We start from the raw sequence: 24,937 nt of genomic DNA, 5'->3' as shown, positions 1-24,937 counted from the left end.
GTCATCTCTTGTCTCTTCAATTGTTGAATTGGTGACTTCTTACTAGATTGTACCATAGCCGTGAGTGTGGATGGAGCTTTCCCTGACCCATGTTCAATCAACACTATTGGACTTCTAGCTACAGCTTCATCTAACATTCTTCCTTCTATGCATCAACAACCTATTTGGCATCATCTCTAACAGCTTCCACTCTAACACAGATGAAACCACTTCTCACTCCTTCTTAATATCCTGTGCCTGAGTGTTATCCATGTACAATCTAGATAACTCACTCCAAACTTGCATTTCATTACAAATGCAAGGCTAAATTTTTTACTAATTTTTTTTCTGATAGCTAACATGCTTCACATACAAAAGATTACATCACAAAGACTGCCCATATTCCAAGATTTAAAATTAAAATATTTTAACTAATAACCCTCTACAAAAGTCAAGTGAAACCTACAAAACAAAATTGGTTCCAGTAACAGCTGAACTCAAAATGTAAAGGAATGCGACTTAATACCATAAGTATTTTGTTCAGCATTCTGTTGTTTCTGTTACATCACCATTAACAACAACAAGGAACCAACTGTGTGGTCAATTAGCCTGCTAATTCATATCTTACCATTGTCACTACACTGAATCTGTTACGAAAATAGCCTGTCTATCTAGCAATAAATCAACACTACACAATAGGAATAGCTCACCAATATTAATCCAACCTACTTAGCTGTAAATTGATATTACATCACTGTAACATCAACTCTGTGTAACTAAGGAATAATATTTTGTTAACTTGCAGTGTTAAGTTCAAATCCTATGAGTAAGGTATAGCTGAGAGAGGAATGGGTCTCATCAAAATAACTCACCCTGAATACATGTTTCATGAAGGCAAAAGAGTGCTCTGGTGACACAATGAGATTAAGGATCTCTTAACTATTAAATTTATGAACGTGTATCATTAGTAAACAAACTGATATTCACTAATTTCATTGTCCATTTAATACTATTCTTGGTCTTTTAGCAGAATTCCAGAATCCACTTTGTTGCAATTATCTGGGCCAGGTCCATGGTATGAGGATAATTCCTTGCTTTCTTATCACCAGAGGCCCTGAAAAGAATCATGAGTACTGGCTTTCCTCACTTGATTAAGTAATAAATCAAAAAGCAAATCTGTCCTAAACACATAATACATTGGATATTTTCAACCATTTTATTGAGATTTTCGTTTATATTACACTTCTATATTTTACAAGAATTACAGCGTGATGTGCTGCTTGACTGGTCCCCCCTCTCTCTCTCTCTCTCTCTCTCTTTATATATATATATGATGATGATGATGATGATCTTTTCTCCCGCCATGCCTCTGTCTACCCCTCCATCCTCTCTCTCCCCTTCGTAGTTTTTCCTTTAAGGTCTTCAGGTTCTGGCTATATATAAATGAGAAACCCATTCTAAATTATCTCGCTGACGTACTACGACGAAATACCCAAGATGCAGATAAGATAGAGATTTTTATTTATTTACGGCCTCAAACATCTCAATACCTTGCGCTTTAGTTTTGTCCCTTATTATTTATCTTGTTTCTCTCCATGAAATTCAATTGAATTCAGTTGTTGTCTTAAATTCATGCTTATTCATTTTCTAAGCTTCCTAAATTCATGCTACGTTATATTCTAATCACCCAGAATTCATTGCTCTTTTTAAAAAAAATTACGATTTATGCATTGTTGTCTCTCAAATATTTAAAATCTACAATTAAGAGCCCTCTCTACTCGCTGGCGGTACCTACCCACCACTACCCATTTTCCTTTATTCAAAAATTCTTATCGCTCCTTAAAATTATGGCTTTTAAGTGTTGATTTCTCAGCCCAAGAATTACAGCGTGATGTGCTGCTTGACTGGTCCCCCCTCTCTCTCTCTCTCTCTCTCTCTCTCTTTATATATATATATGATGATGATGATGATGATCTTTTCTCCCGCCATGCCTCTGTCTACCCCTCCATCCTCTCTCTCCCCTTCGTAGTTTTTCCTTTAAGGTCTTCAGGTTCTGGCTATATATAAATGAGAAACCCATTCTAAATTATCTCGCTGACGTACTACGACGAAATACCCAAGATGCAGATAAGATAGAGATTTTTATTTATTTACGGCCTCAAACATCTCAATACCTTGCGCTTTAGTTTTGTCCCTTATTATTTATCTTGTTTCTCTCCATGAAATTCAATTGAATTCAGTTGTTGTCTTAAATTCATGCTTATTCATTTTCTAAGCTTCCTAAATTCATGCTACGTTATATTCTAATCACCCAGAATTCATTGCTCTTTTTAAAAAAAATTACGATTTATGCATTGTTGTCTCTCAAATATTTAAAATCTACAATTAAGAGCCCTATCTACTCGCTGGCGGTAACCCGCCCCCCACCCCCCCACCGGAAGTTCATTCGTCTGTCATCCCACCCCCTCCACCGGAAGTTCATTCCTCTGTCATCCCACCCCCTCCACCGGAAGTTCATTCCTCTGTCATCCCACCCCCTCCACCGGAAGTTCATTCCTCTGTCATCCCACCCCCTCCACCGGAAGTTCATTCCTCTGTCATCCCACCCCCTCCACCGGAAGTTCATTCCTCTGCCATCCCACCCCCTCCACCGGAAGTTCATTTCTCTGTCATCCCGCCCCCTCCACCGGAAGTTCATTCCTCTGTCATCCCACCCCCTCCACCGGAAGTTCATTCCTCTGTCATCCCACCCCTCCACCGGAAGTTCATTCCTCTGTCATCCCACCCCCTCCACCGGAAGTTCATTCCTCTGTCATCCCACCCCCTCCACCGGAAGTTCATTCCTCTGTCATCCCGCCCCCTCCACCGGAAGTTCATCCCTCTGTCATCCTGTCAACCTCGGCTGTCTCCCGGAACCCATCTAGTGGCCTTGGCCATCCTCTCCCCTACCTTTGGGTAGCGCATTAAGGTTGAGAAATGTTTGCAGGTTGTAGGTAATGTTTTGCTTATGAATTCTTCCAATTGCAAGTTTTCTTTTCAGGTACACGACACTGCTTTTCCCCTTCCCAGGCTACAGGCCCACACTCCCAACACCCATACTGTTAGGATTGGCACTCTCAACGTCGGCACGCTGAAAGGTAGATCTGGTGAAATTGTTGAGATGCTTGAACGGAGATGCGTAGATATGTGCTGCATCCAGGAAGTAAGATGGAGAGGAGGTTCTGCAAGGTTCCTCACAGGCAAAGAACACAGGTACAAGATTTTCTGGGCAGGGAACACTGACGGGGTCGGGGGCGTAGGAATACTTCTAGCGGAGAAATGGGTGGATAAGGTAATCGAGGTCGTTAGAGTAAGTGACAGAGTACTTAAGATCAGACTAGTGCTTCATCATAGATTAGCTACTGTCATCTCAGCCTATGCACCTCAACCTGGGCTACCAGATGGTCTGAAAGACCAATTCTATGACACCCTCTTGCAAACTACCTCGTCGACGAGTGACAGGGACCTTCTCTTTGTGGCTGGAGACTTCAACGGTCATGTCGGACGTCGTGCTGGGGGCTTCCATGGCATACATGGAGGCTATGGCTTCGGTTCCCGCAACGAGGAGGGAACCAGACTGCTGGAGTTCTGTGATGCAACCAATCTTATGGTCTGCAATACCAACTTCAGGAAACCTGCCAGTCACCTAGTCACCTACCGCTCCGGCAGACACTCTAGCCAAATCGACTACATCCTCGCCAGAAATAGGGAAAGAGGGCGGCTTATAAATGCCAAAACCTACCCTGGCGAAGAATGTACCCCACAACATAGATTAGTAGTTAGCGACTTTGGGATCAAGGCAAAATGGGTGCCCAGAATTAGACAGGCTTGGAGAAGAAGGGTGTGGAAGCTTAAAGACCCTGCAAACGGACAGAGACTTAGAGACAAGTTACTTGAAGCATTTAACGAAATAGAAGGGGATATAGCATCATACAACGTGGAAGACAATTGGAGATTTCTGCGGGACAACCTGTTGAAAGCCACCGACCAGATTTGTGGGTGGTGTAAGGTCCCCTCCCAACCCAGAGTAACGTGGTGGTGGAACAAGGAGGTAGACAGGGCTATTAGACAAAAGAAACAAGCTTGGAAGGACTGGAAGAACGGTGGTAGCAGGGAATTGTACCAATGTGCCAGAAGGGAGGCTAGGCGACAGGTTTATTTAGCCAGAGGGGAAGCAGATAAGGAAAGATTTGCCAATGTTCTGCGCCGTGAGGACCAAAGACTCGAGGTATTTCGTGTTGCAAGACAGTGTAGGAGAGAGAATAGTGATGTTGTAGGAGAGAAATGTGTTCGCATGGATGATGGTACGCTTGCATTAAATGAGGATGCAAAGAAAGAGGTCTGGAGATGCCACTACGATAGATTGCTTAATAAAGAGAATGAATGGGAGAAAGAGAGCCTGCCTTATGTCGACCCAATAGAGGGACCAGCTATCCGAGTTGATAGTACCAGGGTAGATAAAGCAATTAAGAGTATGAAGACCGGGAAAGCCCCCGGCCCATCAGGAATCACTGCAGAGATGCTCAAAATATCTGGCAGTGTTGGCTATAGCCTAGTCACCCGTATTACGAACCAGGTGATACACGAAGGAGTCATACCCTATGACTGGTGTAGCAGCATCATAGTCAACTGCTACAAAGGTAAAGGGGACGCTTTAGATACAAATAATTACAGAGGCATCAAGCTGTTAGATCAGGTTATGAAAGTTACAGAGAGGGTCATAGCCCAACTAATTAGGGAGCGAATCAATTTAGATGAGATGCAGTTTGGGTTCGTGCCAGGTAAAAGCACTACTGATGCCTTATTTCTAGTGAGACAGTTGCAAGAGAAATACCTAGCCAAGGATAAACCTCTGTACCTGGCTTTCGTTGACATGGAGAAAGCCTTTGACAGGGTCCCCCGATCCCTTATCTGGTGGTCAATGAGGAAACTTGGGATAGAAGAATGGCTAGTGAGAGCTGTGCGAGCCATGTACAGAGATGCTGCCAGTAAGGTGAGGGTTGGAAATGAGTACAGCAATGAATTCCGGGTAGAGGTAGGGGTCCACCAAGGTTCCGTCCTCAGCCCCCTATTATTTACCATAGTCCTCCAGGCAATCACAGAGGAGTTCAAGACAGGTTGCCCCTGGGAGCTCCTCTATGCTGATGACCTTGCCCTAATTGCGGAGTCACTATCAGAACTAGAGGAGAAGTTTCAGGTGTGGAAGCAAGGTCTAGAATTGAAGGGCCTTAGAGTCAACCTAGCTAAAACCAAAATCCTAATAAGTAGGAAGGTAGATAAAACACAAACCCCTTCAGGTAGATGGCCCTGCTCAGTATGTAGAAAAGGAGTAGGTAGTAACTCTATAAGATGTACCCGGTGCAAGCTATGGACACATAAGAGGTGCAGCAACATCAAAGGCAGGTTAACTAGCAAGTTAGTTTTTGTTTGTGGCAGATGTTCAGGTGCAATAAAGACTGCAAACAAACAGGAAACAACTTCTATCTCATTCCAGGGTGAAAAACTAGAGGTAGTCGATAGCTTCCGCTATCTGGGCGACCAAGTTAGTAGTGGGGGTGGGTGCGCTGAAAGTGTAGCTGCTAGAATAAGAATAGCCTGGGCAAAGTTTAGAGAGCTCTTACCCCTGCTGGCGACAAAGGGACTCTCACTCAGAGTAAAAGGCAGACTGTATGACGCATGCGTACGAACAACCATGCTACATGGCAGTGAAACATGGGCTGTAACTGCTGAGGACATACGTAAGCTCGCAAGGAATGAAGCCAGTATGCTCCGTTGGATGTGTAATGTCAATGTGAATACCCGTCAGAGTGTAAGTATCTTGAGAGAAAAGCTGAACATTAGAAGCATCAGTTGTGGCGTGCAAGAGAGACGATTGCGCTGGTATGGACATGTGGTGAGAATGGATGAGGATAGCTGCGTGAAAAAGTGCCACACCCTAACAGTTGAGGGAACCCGTGGAAGAGGTAGGCCCAGGAAGACCTGGGCTGAGGTGGTGAGGCAAGACCTTCGTACATTGGGCCTCACCGAGGCGATGACTACGGACCGAGACCTTTGGAAATGGGCTGTGCGTGAGAAGACCCGGCAAGCCAAGTAAGATCGTTGCCAGTGCCCCTGGACTGGTTCTTGTGCGGGTGGCACATGAGATGCACCATTTTGAGCGTGGCCGTTGCCAGTACCGCCTGACTGGCTCCTGTAGGATTTTCGAGCGAGATCGTTGCCAGTGCCCCTGGACTGGCTTGTGCGGGTGGCACATAAAAGACACCATTTCGAGCGTGGCCGTTTTCGTGCGGGTGACACGTAAAAGCACCCACTACACTCTCTGAGTGGTTGGCGTTAGGAAGGGCATCCAGCTGTAGAAACTCTGCCAAATCAGACTGGAGCCTGGTGTTGCCATCCGGTTTCACCAGTCCTCAGTCAAATCGTCCAACCCATGCTAGCATGGAAAGCGGACGTTAAACGATGATGATGATGATGATGAAATAACACAGTACTTAGACTTTATATCACATTTCTGGATTTTAAACAATGTGGACTAACATGGTATCTGATTTTCAGTCTTTTTCACCACTGCTTCCATCCATGTATCCGACCTTTCTTGAAAATATGTAAAAATGTCAATCCAACAAAGAAAACTCTTGTCACTCAACAAGCTAGATATAGCAGTTAAATCTCCATTTAATCAAACCATCTATACAGAAAAGGAAGGGACACATTAGATAATGTAGTGATAGGTGCACATTTTCCAAGAAAAAGATGGGATAGTCTTAGTTAAAGGCTTTTGATCATCAGTTTGCTCATTCAGATCAACCTGGAGTTAATCAACTATTTTGGTGTCTATAAAATAAGGTACCAGATTATGAGCTGGGGTCGATAGTAACAACTAATGCCTTCCCCCAAAACTATTGGCCTTATGCCTAAGTCAACAACCATTATTATTTAAGGCAGCAAGCTGGTAGAAATTGTTGGAAGATTGGAGAAAATGCTTTTCAGTGTTTGTTCCAGCCCTCTACACTCTGAGATCAAATTCTGCCGAGGTCAGCGTTGTCTTTCATTCCTTTAAGGTCAATAAGATAAAGTACCAGTCAAGTACTGGAGTCAATGGTATCAACTAAACCCTCCCCTCAAAGTTACTGGCCTTGTACCTAAATTAGAAACAACTATTCTCTAATTCCTTACATGTCATTTATTTTTTTTTATTGCTTCTAATTTTGCAGAGAAGTTTTATTCAGAAAAACCTTGATAAATGTCCAGAAGCTCGATGTTTTATTGTGGTAGATTATCCTACAACCATGGAGCAGGTTGCAGCTTTTGAAAATTGCGTGAGTACTTCAGTTTTACACCACTGACTTCATCACTCCACTACTTTATGTGAGCACAAATTTGTTTCCATGATAGGCAGACAACTCTTGACTAATTCACTCAGGCTAGTTGTAGAAATTACATATAGTTTTGCTAATTTGGTTGAGACAGTTAATAACCCTCACCTGCTTTATTTTCTTCATATTCTTATTGTTATCTAACTGCTGTAAGTGGTTGTCTATTCAAAATAAATACAGGTCTATGGTAGAAGGAATTCACATTATTGTTTCCACATATAAGCCTCATCTTTGGAATGTCTATTTACAACCTCATCATCGTTTAACGTCCATTTTCCATGCTGGCATGGGTTGGACGGTTTGACTGGGAACTGGCAAGCCAGGAGGCTGCACCAGGCTCCAATCTGATCAGGCAATATTTCTACAGCTGGATGCCCTTCCTAACGCCAACCACTCCAAGAGTGTAGTGGGTGTTTTTTACATGCCACCGGCATGGAAGCCAGTCAGGCAGCTCTGGCAACAACCCAAGCATGAATGGTGCTTATTGCGTGCCACCAGCAGGGGAGCCAGCCGGGCAGCACTGGTATCGGCCACAACTCCAGTTTCCATTTGATTGTGATTTGATTTGATTTTGATTTACTTGATTCAATAGGTTTCCTCAAGCATGGCATGTTGCCTGATGAGTTATATTAACTACGAAACTATGAAGCATTTGTTGTGGTTCTTTATGTTCCAAGTTCTTGGGTAGTAGACTTCATCCATTACTCAGTTTAACACTACTACCACCTAATCTTTAGATGCCTTTAGTAAAATTTAAGGTGCTGCAAATATTTGGGCAAGGTCTCTCATCTGAAGTAATTTCCTAAATTCTCAACAGCCTTAGAGATCCTGAAATAAATAAAGGGTTAGGTTAAGCATTGTCCTTCTTTCCTTTACAAAGCAGTAAAAATGTCCGTTCATCAATCCCAAAGGTCATTAAAAATAATATAATATAAAACTATTAATAGTAATATAAATACTCCGTGTAACATGACCAACAACTCATCTCAGATATTTGCATGTATAAAGTAGACACCCGCCATAAATTAGTTGGTTTGAAAACTCAACCCCAAGCAGAGACAATTGAATAATTATCTTTCTCACTTTTCTCATCATTTAGATAAAAACTGACCAGATTATAGTTGTGGTTTACATACATACTGAAGAATCAACGACCATTGAGAAATGTCTTACAAAGTTACAAGCAAAGGTTGATATAAATGCAAACATCCCAGGATTGATTGCTCTTCATGTCCAAACTTACAAAGAACGAATGAGTCCAGTTATTGCACATTACAAGAGAATTAATAAATTAATTGAAGTAAGATTTTGCTTTCCTACAGATTTTCAAATATGGTTCTGTAAATTATTAATTAGCAATTGATATTTTGTAATGAGGATATTCCACATTATAAGCACTAATTAGAGAACTAGGTAGCTGAAGAGTCAATGAGGATGCCTTATAAGGTCACTCATTCTGCTAGATATAGAAGTTTAAAACAATACCCTCTTCAACTTCTGAAAATATCACTTTGGATAATATAGTGTTCATCATCATCATCATCATCATCGTTTAACGTCCGCTTTCCATGCTAGCATGGGTTGGACGATTTGACTGAGGACTGGTGAACCAGATGGCTACACCAGGCTCCAATCTAATCTGGCAGAGTTTCTACAGCTGGATGCCCTTCCTAACGCCAACCACTCCGAGAGTGTAGTGGGTGCTTTTACGTGCCACCAGCACAAAGGCCAGTCAGGTGGTACTGGCAACGGCCACACTCAAAATGGTGTATTTTACGTGCCACCTGCACAGGAGCCTTCCTGGCACTTGTGCCAGGAAGGTGACGCTGGGCACAGGTGCCATCACGATTTTGCTTTCACTTGCCCCAACATGTCTTCACAAGCCGAGTTTCGTGTCCAATGGAGGAGACAACGTTGGCATGGGTGCCAGTCGTTGAATTTAGTTCGATTTCGATTCCGATTTCACTTGCCTCAACAGGTCTTCGCAAGCGTTTAGTGTCCAATGAATGAAGGTATGCATAAGTGGGCTGGCTACACCCCTGGCGGAGGCCTTGGATTTAGGTCTCACTTAGCTTGCCGGGTCTTCTCATGCACAGCGTACTAAATCTGAAATATAAAAAAATAATGGGCATGGCTGGAAAACTTCATGAAACAAAAACTAAACACTTAACCAATAAAGTATTTACAAAAAAGTTATGTAAACAGGACAGTTAAATGAGCAGAGGAAATGAAACACAACATTTATAGATGACATAATCTAATTTGATCAAATAGAATGTAATTGGTGGTTGATATAGGGTTCAAAACTCTAATGAGTGAAGCTGTTGTTCTTTCTAGTGTTAGATTACTACTTCTGTAGTGTAATATGTTTACACTTCCATAAAGATATCCCTTACTTTAAATCATCTACATGCTTGTCCTGGTTCATTTTGGACATTCCTCTGACTCTGGCAGCTCTCATAGAATCTTTTGTGTTATGGCCATGTTCATTGCCTTCTCTCTCAACAATGCTCCACATGTAATAGTCCAATAGATTGAGATGTGGGAAATTAGGAGGTCAAATATGTGATCATGAAAATTTACAGCCATCCATTCTTGTGTTACTAGAGTCATGTGTGATAGTGCAGAGTCTTGCTGAAACACATATGGCATTCCATTGCATACACAGTCTATCCAGGGCGTAACAATTGTTTCCAGGACCTCAATGTAGGTGGCAGAGTTAACTCTAAGGCCTTGTAGAAAGAAGTAAGAAGGCATCACATGTCCTTCATTGCTGACAATCCCTAAAACCATGACAGTTTCAGCAAATTTTGTATGCATAACACTTGGAACTGTCATTTCTTCTGTTAACTTTTGATCTTGGTTGAAGTTTTTCTCAAATCTTCTTCTGCTGGATTTTTCAGTTTGTTTAGATCCTAGTCAAGATATATTGTGTTACTTTTATTATAAAAGAAAAGAAAGTAAAGACCAAGTCTGGGAGTTTGATGTTTGAAATATTATCAAGCACTCAAAACTCTCTGCCAATTTGGTAATGTGATGGGCGTAAGTTTCATGTTGGTATTCTACAGATAATTAGGGTGAGGAAAATGAGCAACAATCTTTAGAAAACTCTGGAAATCAATGAAAATTATCTGGTTCGTCCCTTCCAAGGAACTTACAGGTCAGCATGCAGGGATAATTTCCAAAAATCCCAGTCTGTCCAAGATATGAAGAGGGCATTGAAACTGTTCACACAGTACCCAAGCATTGCTGGTTTGTGGAGTTATGTCAAACTGCTGAATCTACTGGAAAGATCATTCCACTGCCTACTTTTAGCCAGAAAGAGTAGTCATTTTTTATCTGGGTGTAGGAGATGATCTCTATAACTGGTTGAAGTCCTTCATTATCGGCCGAAAAGAGGTTGTCACAGTTCTTGGACAGCACTCTTCACCCTATGAGATGACATCTGGTGCACCACAGGGATCTGTTCTTGGACCCCTTTTATTTGTTGCATATATTAATGACATAAATGCCAACTTAAAGAATGCCACAGTGCTGAAATATGCAGATGACATCAAGCTGTACCTCGAAATAAAAAGGACAAATCCTGTACACTATAGATCTTTATTGCAATCAGACCTGGACGCAATCCAGCAATAGATCATGGAATGGCAACTCAAGCTGGCTGTGGACAAATGTACCACCATGCATTTTGGGAGGAAAAACCCAGCATCTACTTACTCCCTCCACAACACTAATCTCAAAATGTCTTCTTGTGAACGTGATCTGGACATTATTGTCGACAGAGATTTTCGTTGGTTAAAACACATTGCTAAAATTGCCAAGAAGGCTGAGGGTGTCTAGGCATCACTTACCAAGTACTTTGTGAGCTGCTCTTCAGCTATCTATTTGAGGCTTTATATAGCTATGGTGTGGCCTCACCTGGAATTTGTGTCTCCGGTCTGGAACCCCTATCTTGCCCAGGATATTTATCGTCTGGAAACCGTTCAGCAACATGCAACCAAGAGAATACCCTCCATCAGGCATTTGCCATATTCCAAACGCCTTACTTCCCTGGGCATGGATACATTGAAACTCCGATGTCTGGTGGCCGACTTGGCAGACACCTATAAAATTATTAACCGTCTTACTAACAATAACTCTGAGCACCTTTTCAGACTCCACCTGTCTAACACCCGTGGACATGTTTACAAAGTCAGAAAACAGCACAGCTCCCATGACTTTCGGAAACACTTTTTCACGCTAAGAGTTGCTGAAGTATGAAAGAAACTGCTGGCATCAGTTGTTAGTTGTCGGAGCACTGCATCCTTCAAAACTTCCATGCTTCCTGGGATTCGCCAACACTACACTTGATTTTCTCCCCTCCATACACACGCAAGCATGTATCTGACTCATACACTGTTCACTTTCCAGGCATTTGTACAATACTGCATATGCTTTATATGCACTGTTGACAAGTTGCAGAACACCTGAGCACTGTATACAATAATTTCATTATTATTATTATTATTATTATTATTAAAGGCCTTGGTGAAAGACACTTTCCTTTTTATCCAGACCTACAACTTTTTCAACTTTCAGTTGAAAAGGGAAGTAGGTTTAGAGAAGAAACTGCTGCCTCCCAGCAAATTTGTTGAAAGATGGATGAGTATAGCAAGTATGACCTGAGTGAACAGGCCTGCTCTGAGCATGTGCATATATATTGGAGGAGGACAGCTAAGAGAGGGTGTTTGCTTTACTACTCGGGGTGACTATTGCTTTTGTGGGGTTTTCACAAATAGCTCTCAAACTTTTTTTCTTATTTTTCTTATTTCACTTGTTTACACCTTGTTCATGAAACATCACACGATATCATTCTGTACATGAAACCTCACTCGATATCATTCTGTACCATACTCGATCTTTTAGCCAACCCTTGTGATTAATAAAAAAATTCGTTATTTTCATTGTTGTTGTTCTTGTTCCTGTTCCTGTCATTGTTGTTGCTATTATTGAGTGAGAGAGCAGTGCATGCCATCAAAGTGACACTGGGGTACAAATATACGAAGCCCAGGACTACCCATCTGATAAGGGTACACAAGGCACATGCATCACAATCATATGTGTACGACATGGTGATCTCATATCAAGATAAACAGCGCATGACCTTGCAGGTGGGGCCCAGTTAGAATTTTCTTCAGGTCGAGTAGTCTATCCCGTTCAAATGGTCCTTAAATAAGGGTTGTTTAAGGATGTTGAAGGAAACATCAGTATTTCCAGAGGTGAATTATCCAAACCCCAAAGACTTCCTCTCAATACATGGCTATGATGTTCCCCCACTACTTCTGCTCGTGATCAGAGATGCACATATTGTCAGCCACCAAGGGTCATGCTCAACTGGTTAAGGTCAAACAACTGACAAGCAAATCTGCGGTATTGAGCAGAATATTTGCTGTAGCCCTTTTTAGAATATTTGCTGTAGCCCATCTTATTATTATTATTATTATTATTATTATTATTATTATTATTATTACTTTTTGCTAGTGAATGCTAATTTGGTTAGCAGGTATTTTATCTTGAGGTTAGGTTTGGCAACAACATATCTCCTCAAGAATCTTTCTTAGTATTCTTGCAGAATATAGAATGATACTTTTCTGCAGGTCAACAATGCGAATTTCAGTTCCAAGTTTTCAGTATTTTATTATTATCATCATCATCATCATCATCATTATTATTATTATTGCAAAACCTTCACAACACACAAACACACACATTCCATGTTTTGTCCTGTACTGTGTATAAAGTTTTTCTTGATGTAAACCCTTTGTGATCAATAAAGGAATCATTATTATTATTATTATTATTATTATTATTATTATTATTATTATTATTATTATTATTTTCTTCCTTCATTCTTTGTTTATTTTATACACTCACTTTCCAAGTCATTAACTATGATTTGAGCAAAAGAAGGTGAGTGACTATTAAACACTTTGGAACACCTCAGCTGCCTCCATTGAACTTTCAACATTGCATCACAAAAGCTGTTAGAGAAAAAGACTTGGCATATAGATGATACAAAAGTTAAACGAAAGAGTTCTGGTATATATGTGATATAAAGGTTAAAAATGTTTGGTGTCGGCATGATTATAAAAGTGTAAATAGTATGAGAAACAGTTTGATATTCAAGATTTTGAGAGTGTAAGTGTATGATGCGAACACAAAAATAAAGATACAATTGTTAGCACAAAATGCTATTAAATATTGATTTGTAAGCATTTGTATGTATAGAATTTTTAAGTATAATGGTGCATGAATATAATTTAAATCAAATTTAGATCATTCATTTACATATACTCTAGAGTTTATACTTAAAGTGAAATGGCCTTTATATTAATACTGATGTTGTAATAATAGTTTACATTTCATATACATGGATGCACATATACGTAGTGAAGTAAAGTATAGTTTTTAATACACTGAAGCCAAATAATAAATGCTTGATATGGAACTTGGCATATAATATATATATATCATGAGTAGTCAACAACCATCCAACAAAGTGTGTGTATATGTGTGTGTGTGTGTATATATATAGGGAGAATTCACAATAAACAACAGACAAAGACAGGTGGTGTAGACAACAAACAGATGTATTAGTATAACGCTTGGGAAGTGAAAAAGTCTTTAACGTTTCGAGCCTACGCTCTTCCACAGAAAAGAACGCAGATAGAAACAAGGAAAGAAAATAAAGAATGTGGAGTGGCTATATTTCATTTATATACTTTTATTTATTTATATTTTTAAATTGTAATTATATTTTTGATATATTTATATGTATGTGTGTATATATATATATATATATATATATATATATATTTAAATATTTTTTATTTTTTGTATAAGTATATGTGTTGAGCCACCAACCCTCAACCCATTGGTTGATCAAGCCATACCATCACTACTTGATCTGCAACCTAATCTGCATCTGACAAGTGGCACATTGTGCACCAGTACAGGTTGAGTGAGTGTGTTTTATCCAACTCAAGTAAATTCCCCTTTAAACAAACTCATAGTGCAGATCACTCAGTGACAACATGAAGACAAATCAAATCTTATGGCAATGAAGTGATAGTGACAAGGACTGATGGAGAAAGTCACTGGAGGTCTCTAGCTTGAGCTTTGCAAGCATGATGGCAAGAAATAGATAGCCATTCTGTGAAATTTATATGAGCAACTTTACAGTCCATGTCCTCTTCTTAACTACAAAGCAGCCTATTTAAGATGGCTCTGCATGTATGGTGACAGAGCTAGAAAAAGTGCCCTAAAAATTGCTTGCTCATTATACTGCAAATGACGAGATTTTCAACCATGCAGTCAAGAAATATGAGAAGACAAAGGAAAAAGGGTAAAGAAATAGATATGTGTGTAGCAGCTTGGAACGTATGCACACTCCAAGATCACAAGAAGCATCCTGAGCATAAAATAGATTGGTTTCTGAGAAGTAAAAATGTTAGCACTGCTGTTCTTTTGAAGACAAGGCTACCAGATTCTGGTTAACTAAATGAAGTATTTGGAGAGTACAGGTCCTTCTATATTGGTAAATCCAAGGCAGAAAAAAGAGAATCTGGTGTGGGTTACACTATTTGTATTGATATTGTACATAAACTAGAATCCTTATCAAATGGAACTAATAATCGTTTTATGTTATTGTGAATCCCAATTGGCCTAGAAGAATATGCTACACTAGTAAGTGCATACATACCCACACTTGATTCTATAGGTGCAGCTAAAGATAAGCTCTATACTGATTTATGAATATCATTGAACCAAATTACCAATCAAGATAGAATTTTTCTTTTAGGAGATTTTAATGCTTATGTTAGATCAGATTACTTTCTTGGCTAAATATTCTAAATAAGGATGGTCTTGGCAAAATGAACACAAATGGACTCCTGTTACTATTTTTGTGCAGTGAGTTTGGACTTCCTGCCACCAATACACTTTTTCAACAGTCCAATAAAAACAAAATAACTTGGTATCATCCTAGACAAGGTAATGGTCACTTGATTGACTATGTGATTGTCAAAGCCAAGATAGAAATGATGTTAACCTAGCATGTTCTTTCCATAAGGCAGAATACTGGTCTGATGAAACTGTGGTCTATAGTAAGATAAAAGTAAGACCAAAGCTAACTATAAAACAAAATTGTAAAAAATTCATAAGGAGACTTGATATTTCATAGCTCAAAGTAGATGGCAAGGATATTCTTACTCAAGCACTTGATGAAAAGTTACATAATGTTAGAATCACAGAAAATATAGAAGAGTTATAGGTTCAACTTAGAGATATTATTTATGAGTCATCCAGAGAAGTTTGTGGGTTTTCATGCTGTAAAAACCAGGATTGGTTTAATGAAATTAAATTAACAGTTTCAAGAAATCCACAGATTTCACAAAAAATGGATTGCAGACACTGCTAGAAAGAAAAAGTTTTACAAGTCTGCCAAAAACTCTGTTCAAATTAAACTAAAAAAAATAAAGCAACAGTGGTGGGATCGAAAAGCTAAAAGCTCTGCAAGAATCAGCTGAAAAACATCACATAAAAGGTCTTTATCAAAATTTGAATGGAGTATTTGGTCCAAGTAAAGGATGCTCTCCTGTTCTTTCTACTGAAGAGAATCTTCTTGCAGATCATAATGACATACTGAAATGTTGGGCAGAACATTTTAAAGATGTACTCAATAGAGATCCAAATGTAGATATGAACTCAATAATATCCCCCACAAAGACCATTAATTAACTCTTTTGCATTTGATACATGTTTTGATGAAGTAAAAGTGGCTATGAAACAACTGACAAATGGAAAAGACCAGGAGTGGATGGTATTCATGGATAAATTTTTAAATGTAATGAAAATATTTTAATAAATTGACAGAGCTTATAGTCCAAATGTTGCAAATAGAAACTGTTCCTCAACAATTGAAAGACACAATGATTCTATCTATATAAGTATAAAGATAATAGGTGTGAAAGTGACAAACATTGTGACATATCACAGCTATCTGTTGCAAGAAAAAATTCTCTCTAGAGTCATTTTAAACAGAATTAATACTGACTTAGTCAATTCGGTCTATCCAGACAGTCAGTGTGGGTTTAGGTCAAGCTGAGGAACAGTGGATATTATATTCAGTTTGTGACAAGTTTGGAAGAAGGCCCAGGAGCACAATAAAGACTTCTATGTGGTATTTGTTGCCCTTACAAAAGCCTTTAACTCTGCATACCAGCAGGATTTGTGGAAAATATTAGCAAAGCTCAAGATTTCCAAGCAAATGCTAAATGTCATAGTATCTCTGCATAAAGATATGAAGGCATCCATTCTCTCAAATGGCAGTCAGTCTCAGTCTTTTGATGCTAAAAATAGTACAAAACAAGGTTGTGTTTGGGTGCCAAACACTTTATGATCAACTTTAGAATGCCCATGATGTCTCAGTAAGGACAAAAATTGACATGTATATGTCAGTTGTCCTAACAACTCTTTTATATGGAGCAGAGGCCTGAACATCTTATCACAGGCACATCAGTCAGCTGAACAACTTTCATATGAGATGTCTTAGGCAAATATGCAAGACTGAGAGGGATGATAGAGTGAAGAATAGTACTATCCTGGAAATGTGTGGAATATCTGGTACAAAGGCGTTTTTGATCAAATCTCAAATGGGATGGTGTGGACACATCCTTCCATTGAATAATGATCAAATACCAAAACAACTCTTTCATAGTCAGCTTCTAAATTCATGACACAATGTAGGCTGGCCACTTCTGTCATATAAGGATGAATTCAAAGATAATTTGAGACAGTCAAGTATTAGGAAAGAAAACATTGAGAATCTTGCAAGAAACCATGCAGACTGGAGGAGAAAGTGCTTTTTCCAGCTTCAAAATTTTGAAATTCAAAGGATACTTCATCAAGAGCAGTTACAGGAAAGTAGGACAAGAAACCAATTGAAAAACAGTCTTCTTGCAAATCACCATTGTTCACATTGTGATTTCTCAGCTAGATCATGTGTTGGTTTTAATAAGTCATGTTCATACTCATATCCATATTGCTTTTGGTGGCCTGAGGACTCACATGAGGAATCACCAAATGTAAACATTGGTGAATAGTATTAATAGTAATGTGAGTGTGTTGTTGATTGTCAATTAGGATGGATCTTTTTTTTTATCTGTCTTCTTGCTGAACACTCATACATCATCTTCAATGGAAGAATCCATCATATACATCATGTTATGACCCTCACCACAGTTGTCTATAGCTTTTTGTCTTCCTTGTCAGATTGATAAAGATACCAAACAAGATAATGTCATTTCGGAAATCAGGAACCTTATAAAGGATTCTCTCGATGGAAAACCACAATCAGGTAACTAATTCAATATTATCCCGTGGCAAACTGCGTAACTCCATGACACTTAATATTTTCACATTATATGATAATTTGTCTCTCTAAATGTCATATTGTTATACATCACACATATCAAACATCATATTATAACTCTCACCAAAAATGCAAAAGAAGCAGAGGCAATATTTGCATTTTATGTTTCATTTCTTTTGTATTGTTGTTGCTGTTGTTATTGTTGTTGTTGTTGCTGTCACTGTTGCTGCTGTTGCTGTTGTTCTCATTGTCGACACCAAAAGTTTTGACGTTGCTTAGAGATGAAAAATTATTCGCTTAGGTGACGTCATTAAGTTTAGGCTATTCAATATCTATGTTCTCATTTTTTCCCTCGCTCTCAATTTTCCGAGAAGGAGCATGTTTCTTTGTTAAACCTTATGATGGCTGTTTTACCAGCTATCTTTAAATAATTATAGAAAACTGCAAAATATTTGCTTTTGCCGAAGATTTTTTAAATTCAAAAATATTAATGCACACCCCTGCAAGACAGGGTGTGTTTCTACACAAAAATAGTATCTGCACAGTCCAGACAATCTCAGAATTCAATCGTAATGATAAAATGAACACACAGGGCTTTTATGGCAGCCATAATAATAATAACAATAATACGAAATAGCCCAGCTATGAAAAATGAAGAGGGTGAAGAAAGTGCCTATTATTGTTGGTTCCTTGGGGACAGTATCAGCAGGTATCAAAAGGAACATAAAGGAAATAAGAATAGAGTTCCCAGTAGAACTGTTACAAAAGTTTGCTTCTTTGGCACAACCAGAATAATCAGGAAAGTATTAGATGGTTGAAAAGAACAGATAGTACTGTACCATAGGCTGCAGGCTGCAGGCAGCAAGCCTACTATCCATACAAGACTCCATGAATTACAACAAAACCTGAAATAAAAATAAATAATAATCCATTCTACTATAGGCACAAGGCCTGAAATTTGGGGGAAGGGGACTAGTTGAATACATCAACTCCAGTGTTTCACTGGTACTTAATTTATTGACTCCAAAAGGATGAAAGATAAAGTCGACCTCAGCAGAATTTGAACTCAGGATGTAGCAACAGATGAAATACAACTAAGCATTTCGTCCAGCATGCTAACGATTCAGCCAGCTTGCCACCTTAATAATAAATAATAATGATAATAATAATAATAATGATAATAATAATAATAATGATAATAATAATAATAATGATAATAATAATAATAATGATAATTCTTTAGTTTGTTAGAGAGAGTAAGAGGTGAAGTGATTGAGAGATAGAGTGAGAGTGACAGATGGGGAGGGACAAGGAGTGAGTGAGATAGCAGATAGCCAGCCAATGTATTAAACTGTCATGTGACTAGGGGAAGTGAGAGGTGACGAGAAAGAGAGAGAGATGTTAATGACATGAAGAGGGGAATACATGATTAAAAAGTTTGTTAAAGTAAGAGGTAGATATAAAGAGAGAGGGGGAGAGAAGTATAAAGTGTTTAGCAGAAGGAAATTTTAAAATTATATAATATAGTATTGCAACTGGATGTAAAATAACTTAGGAAAATAGCCATGAATGTTATTTTCTTTTAATTTTCAAAGGAAATGAACTAATCAGAAAATGAAACTAAACATAGTGAATATTTTCTATATGAAGAATAAAATATTTTGAATGACACAACAATGCACTATAATACAAACAATGGACTATAAGAACTGTTGTACAAAGGATTTTATTCTTTACAAACAATACACAGTGCTTCAAGCTAACAACAATACTCTCCTACTTTCTATATAGTTTTGGGTACAATAATTGTATATGATGTAAAGTAATTATGATAAAAAATTGCATAATAAGGAATATGCAATTATATATTGTTCTTGCAGCTTCAACAGAATTAAATACTAGCATGATATATGTATTAAGCATTGTATAGATTGTTATTGTATATTTTTGTATCATTTACTGCATAGACAACAGTAAGATGTATATGTAATAAAAATGCAAATCATCTCTTTCTTTCTTAAAAAGTTCCTCGTAATTTTTTCCGTTCTGTGGAATTTCCTTGGATTTCACTAGTAATAATAATGCCAGCATGGAAAAAGATGTTAAGGATGATAATTCAAGAATATATAATAACAGAATTGGTAGACTGGTGGAAAATATTGTATGCGGTATTTAGCTTCATCCATTTGATAGTTGAATTGGTAGATAGTTGGACAAAATTTAATGCAGTGTTTAGTCATGTTTATGTTCTGAGATCAAATCCAACCAAGTTCAACTAAGTTTTTCAGTTCCTTCAATAAGTACCATTATTATTTTAAGTCTATATCAAATCTTACCACTATTTTCAAAATTATCATAAAAAAAAAAAAAAAAAAGGTTTGTGGAATATAGGATTGAATGCTGTATCAGCACAACTTACAGAAAACATCCAATAGATGTCACTACAAAAACACTTGTGCTATAAATTGCCCTTATCCTCAAATCTTACTATAAACAATGTAGATTTTGTTTCCTTAATAATCAACCGAATTTAAATATAATGGAAATTATAATCAATATTAATTGCTATAAGTGTTTGTTTAATTGTACATTTTCTATTTGTCCAATTAGAAATACAGATGCAGTTACAGTGCATGTCAGTTTATAGTGATTTGGAGACTTCATCAAAAGAGATAACATATCCTTCAGAACTCTCTTTTTATCCACATTTCCCAAAATGCCCAATGATTCTTCTAACAGGTAACATATCAATCTTAATCTTCTTCTGCTTCTTCTCCTCCTCCTACTTCTTCTTCATGGAATGTGATGATGTCACTTTATACAGGTTCTTTAGTTTACTTCAGGCATCATATCTTTGGCTATGCTGGAGCATTGCCTTCACTGCCACATCAGCTTTACCTGCCTTTTGGGTCTTCTGAATACCAAAACATCTCAAATTATATGATATGTATATGTATATGTGTATGTATGTATGTGTGTGTGTGTGTGTGTATATGTATATTATATACATATATGTATACAGACACACACACACAGAGTGAAAGAAAATATTCATTGTTTCCTTTGTCTTTTATATTTAAGGTATCCCAGGTTGTCAAAAATTGCTGCATGCTACAACATTGGCATCGCAATATCCTAGACTGGATTTTATTTCTATTGGTCAGATGGTATGTAATGGTATTAATGATCCCAAAAATCCTGACTGTAGCCAGTGGAAAACTACTGCAACACTGATTAGAAATGACGAATTTATACAACAGGTGAGCTTCACTAAAATTCTTATCTGCAGTTTAACTTTACTTACATCCTCTATCACCCACACTCCAAACCTTCTCTTTGAGTCAGAGTTTAAACGGAGAACATCAAAGGTCAGTGGTTATTTGTTCGTCCTTCGAATGAGACCATCATGAAAGGCACAAACATACCCTGGGGATGCCTTTCATAAAGCCTACTGCCCTGAGGGTGCCTTTCGTGAAGCCTACTGTATTTGAAGCATGTGGATCAAGCCTCCTGTCTAAGGATAACTCTTCTCCATTTTCTCCTTCTTGTCCCAGAGAACCTTTAACCCTTTAGCATTCAGATTACTCTGTCAAATGCAATGCTTATTTATTCACGGTGCTTTGAATTAATCATACGCTGTGTTATAGCTTCAAGATTTCAATGGCTTGATTGTTTATTTTTAGAATAACATTGTAGAGTAAGTATAAGAGTCCGGATCTGGCCATTTTGAACATAAAACAGGTAGAATATTCTGGCTTGATATGGCTGGTTTAAATGCTAAAGGGTTAAGTGGTTAAATGCTAAAGGGTTCTTAGCTTGGGAAGAAAAGATCATTGCCTTTTCTTCTCCATCTAAGCTATACAAGTTTTAAAAAAACCCAAAAACTGAACAACATAATAATACTGGATGCACCTTCAGTTCTCCTCAAAGATTCTTTATCACTGGAGTTGGACATCTGTGAATATGTCCTTGGTTTGATATGAGTCATAATGTTATACCAGCTGGATACTCTAAACAAATGACTTATTTGTTGAACGTCAATATCTCTTTTTCAAAGTTCAAATGAAAATTAACTGTAAATTTGTAGTCAATTGATTTCACTCAAGGGCATTTCAGATACTTATAAGTCAATCCTAATAGGATTTGAACTCAGAACATAAAGGAATGTAGTTTCTCACTGGAAAATATAACTTCTAACACTATTTCTACTAATTCACCACTCTAAAAACATTGATAATGGTTTCTAATGGAACGATAACATCAGAAATAAGGTACGCAGACTCCAGGACTTGACTGGTATTTTGTCAAAGCAGTTGAAATTTGCATAAACAGAACCAAATAGCACAAAGCGTTTTATTTGTTATTCTATCAATTGTAACCCATTTAATGTGGTGCTCTACCAGCACCAGTTCAACCATCTACTCAGCTAGTAATAACAGCCTTAATAATGGTCAACTCTGAGCAAACAGACATTCCAGCTGTAACCATTGGTTTTTTGGGGGTTTTTTTTTGCATTCATGACTATTTTATGTCCTTGTTGTAAGACAGTCTGGTGTGTTTTCAACGGCAATTGTCTGCTATTTCTAGCAGATTGAGTGACCATATGTAGGCTCTTATACTGGTTTGTAGCTACATTAATATGAATTGAGAGATGTGTTTTTGATACATAAGATATATAACCCACATATTGACATATTAAATTACATTACATTGACATATTAAATTACATTACATTGACATATTAAATTACATTAATTAATCATATGTTTTTTTTCTAATTAAGATGAAGACATATAAAAGAGTTGTGTCATAACTGAATATGTCTAATGTAACCTAATATATAATCCTTAATATATTTTACACATTAGTAGATTGTATTTCATATATATATATATCTGTGTTTACTTCTCAGCAATTGAGAATAGCTTTACAATAAAGTGGTTCTAAAACTAGCAAATACCATCACACACACACACACACACACACACACACACACACACACACACAAATGTGAGCGAAATTTTTTTACCCGCCTACCTGCTCTTCATTAATAAGAAAACAAAATACGAAACTCACCTTGCAAAGACTTATTGGGGCAAGTGAAAGTGAAATTGTGATGGCACCTGTGCCCAGCGTGGCCTTTCTGGCACTTGTGGCCGCGGCATGTGTAAGGACTTTCAAGTGAGATCGTTGCCAGTGCCCCTGGACTGGCTCTTGTGCGAGTGGCACATAAAATACACCATTTTGAGCGTGGCCGTTGCCAGTACCGCCTGACTGGCCTTCGTGCCGGTGGCACGTAAAAGCATCCACTACACTCTCTGAGTGGTTGGCGTTAGGAAGGGCATCCAGCTGTAGAAACTCTGCCAAATCAGATTGGAGCCTGGTGTAGCCATCTGGTTTCACCAGTCCTCAGTCAAATCGTCCAACCCATGCTAGCATGGAAAGCGGACGTTAAACGACGATGATGATGATGATGATGATGGTGCTGGGCAAGTGTAAATCCAACTTGATTTTATTAAACATGGTAATCTTCCCCACCATCACCAACACCACTTTTTTAATCATTACATCCTCCTCCCCAGTACACTCTCTTGTCTTTGTGTATATATCACATGAGATCTGTGACTTTTACATTTGTGCTAGTAATTCTGTAAGTAGTAATGAAGTTGTGTGCGTGGTTGTGTGTATCTTAAAAATTGTTTAGTTAAATTTTTTTACTGCAAGCACAAGGCCTGGAATTTTGGGAGAGGGTCTAATCAATTATGCAAACCCCAGTGTTCAACTGGTACTCATTTTATTGACTCCAAAAAGATGAAAGGCAAAGTTGACCTCAGCAGAATTTCAACTCAGAACAAAGACAAATGAATTGTTTAGTTAAAAATCAAACTTTCACATAAAAATAACCCATTAAACTTTAATCTTTTATTTTTTACTTGCTTCAGTCTTGATTTTATTGAGAATAGCTTTACAATAAGACTGAAAAAAACCCAACACTGCATGTCATGTGACGGTGGGAAACAAGTATGAACACAAAGACACACATGCACACGTGCACACATACACACACACACACACACGTATATACAATGGGCTTCTTTCAGTTTCTGTGTACCAAATTCATTTGTATGGCTTTGATCAGCCCAAAGCTAGTGAGACTGAACCCAACAAAAATGTATTCATGTACAAGGCTTTAGTCAGCTCAGGTTGATTAGTAGAATACACTTGCCCAAGGTATCATGCAAGGAGAATGAACCTGAAAACCATATGGCTGGAAAGCGAACTTATACACACAGTCATGCTTGCACCAATATATTTATTTCATACACACACACTTGTATTTATTTGAATGCTATAATTTAATTCTATATCAACTTTCACAGCTTCTTGTATGTTTTTATTGCAGTTTGATGTGAATGAGTTAATCAATAAAAAAATTGATGATGCTGTGCAACTAAAGCAATTAATTATAGTGCTTGGTTATCCCAAGAACATTACTCAACTTGACCAATTCAATAATATGGTAAGCTAATGTTGCCTTAAAATAATTAACTTAAATAGGATTTAGAGACCTCACCTGGACACATTGATGATGTTTCTACTCTGATTTCATGGCAAGAATTCAATGAACAGATAGCACTCTCCCAGGATAGAAGATCAGTCCATTGCAAATTATATTCCCCAAATCATTGGTATTTATTCCCAATATAGAACTTAAATGGAATCATAGAAACAAAATTCATACATGCATATATATACATACATATAATACATATGTATATCTGTACATACATATACATACAAACATACATGCATGGTGGCCCAAAAGAAGGTTTACAGTTATTCAAATCTCTCTTTTGTATTCATATATTAACAGTTTAGATCTTAATTATAAAAAGACATGAAACCATTACTCTAAAACTGAATATAAAGGACAAAGCACTCACCCATGTGATCAAACCCTGAACCCTGAACTTGTGAAACATACTTCCTATCCATTAAGCCAAAAATGTTTCCATAAATATGTGAGTGTGCAGTTGTATGAATGTGTGTTACTTACAAAAAGAAAAGGAAAGAAAAAGTACTCAATACTTCAAGTTTCATGAATAATTTATCAATCAGACAGTCATGT

At 37.9% G+C, this 24,937-nt stretch overlaps 1 protein-coding gene across 1 annotated transcript in view; it reads left to right on the top strand.

The window, feature by feature from the left end:
* The window catches only part of LOC106872598 (adenylate kinase isoenzyme 5), a 57,965-nt gene that overhangs the window by 19,501 nt on the left and 13,527 nt on the right, over nt 1–24,937 (top strand). The window contains exons 5-10 of the mRNA XM_014919634.3: nt 7,233–7,337; nt 8,494–8,694; nt 17,709–17,793; nt 20,419–20,547; nt 20,890–21,068; nt 24,212–24,328. Coding sequence (XP_014775120.1) covers nt 7,233–7,337; nt 8,494–8,694; nt 17,709–17,793; nt 20,419–20,547; nt 20,890–21,068; nt 24,212–24,328 — 816 coding nt within the window. The remainder of the gene's footprint in view (nt 1–7,232; nt 7,338–8,493; nt 8,695–17,708; nt 17,794–20,418; nt 20,548–20,889; nt 21,069–24,211; nt 24,329–24,937) is intronic.

The sequence above is a fragment of the Octopus bimaculoides genome, chromosome 2 (assembly GCF_046866305.1).
Source record: "Octopus bimaculoides isolate indiv1 chromosome 2, ASM4686630v1, whole genome shotgun sequence".
NCBI classification, from domain to species: domain Eukaryota; kingdom Metazoa; phylum Mollusca; class Cephalopoda; order Octopoda; family Octopodidae; genus Octopus; species Octopus bimaculoides.
Note: the sequence above shows the minus strand (reverse complement) of the source record. Positions and strands in the feature narration are given on the sequence as shown.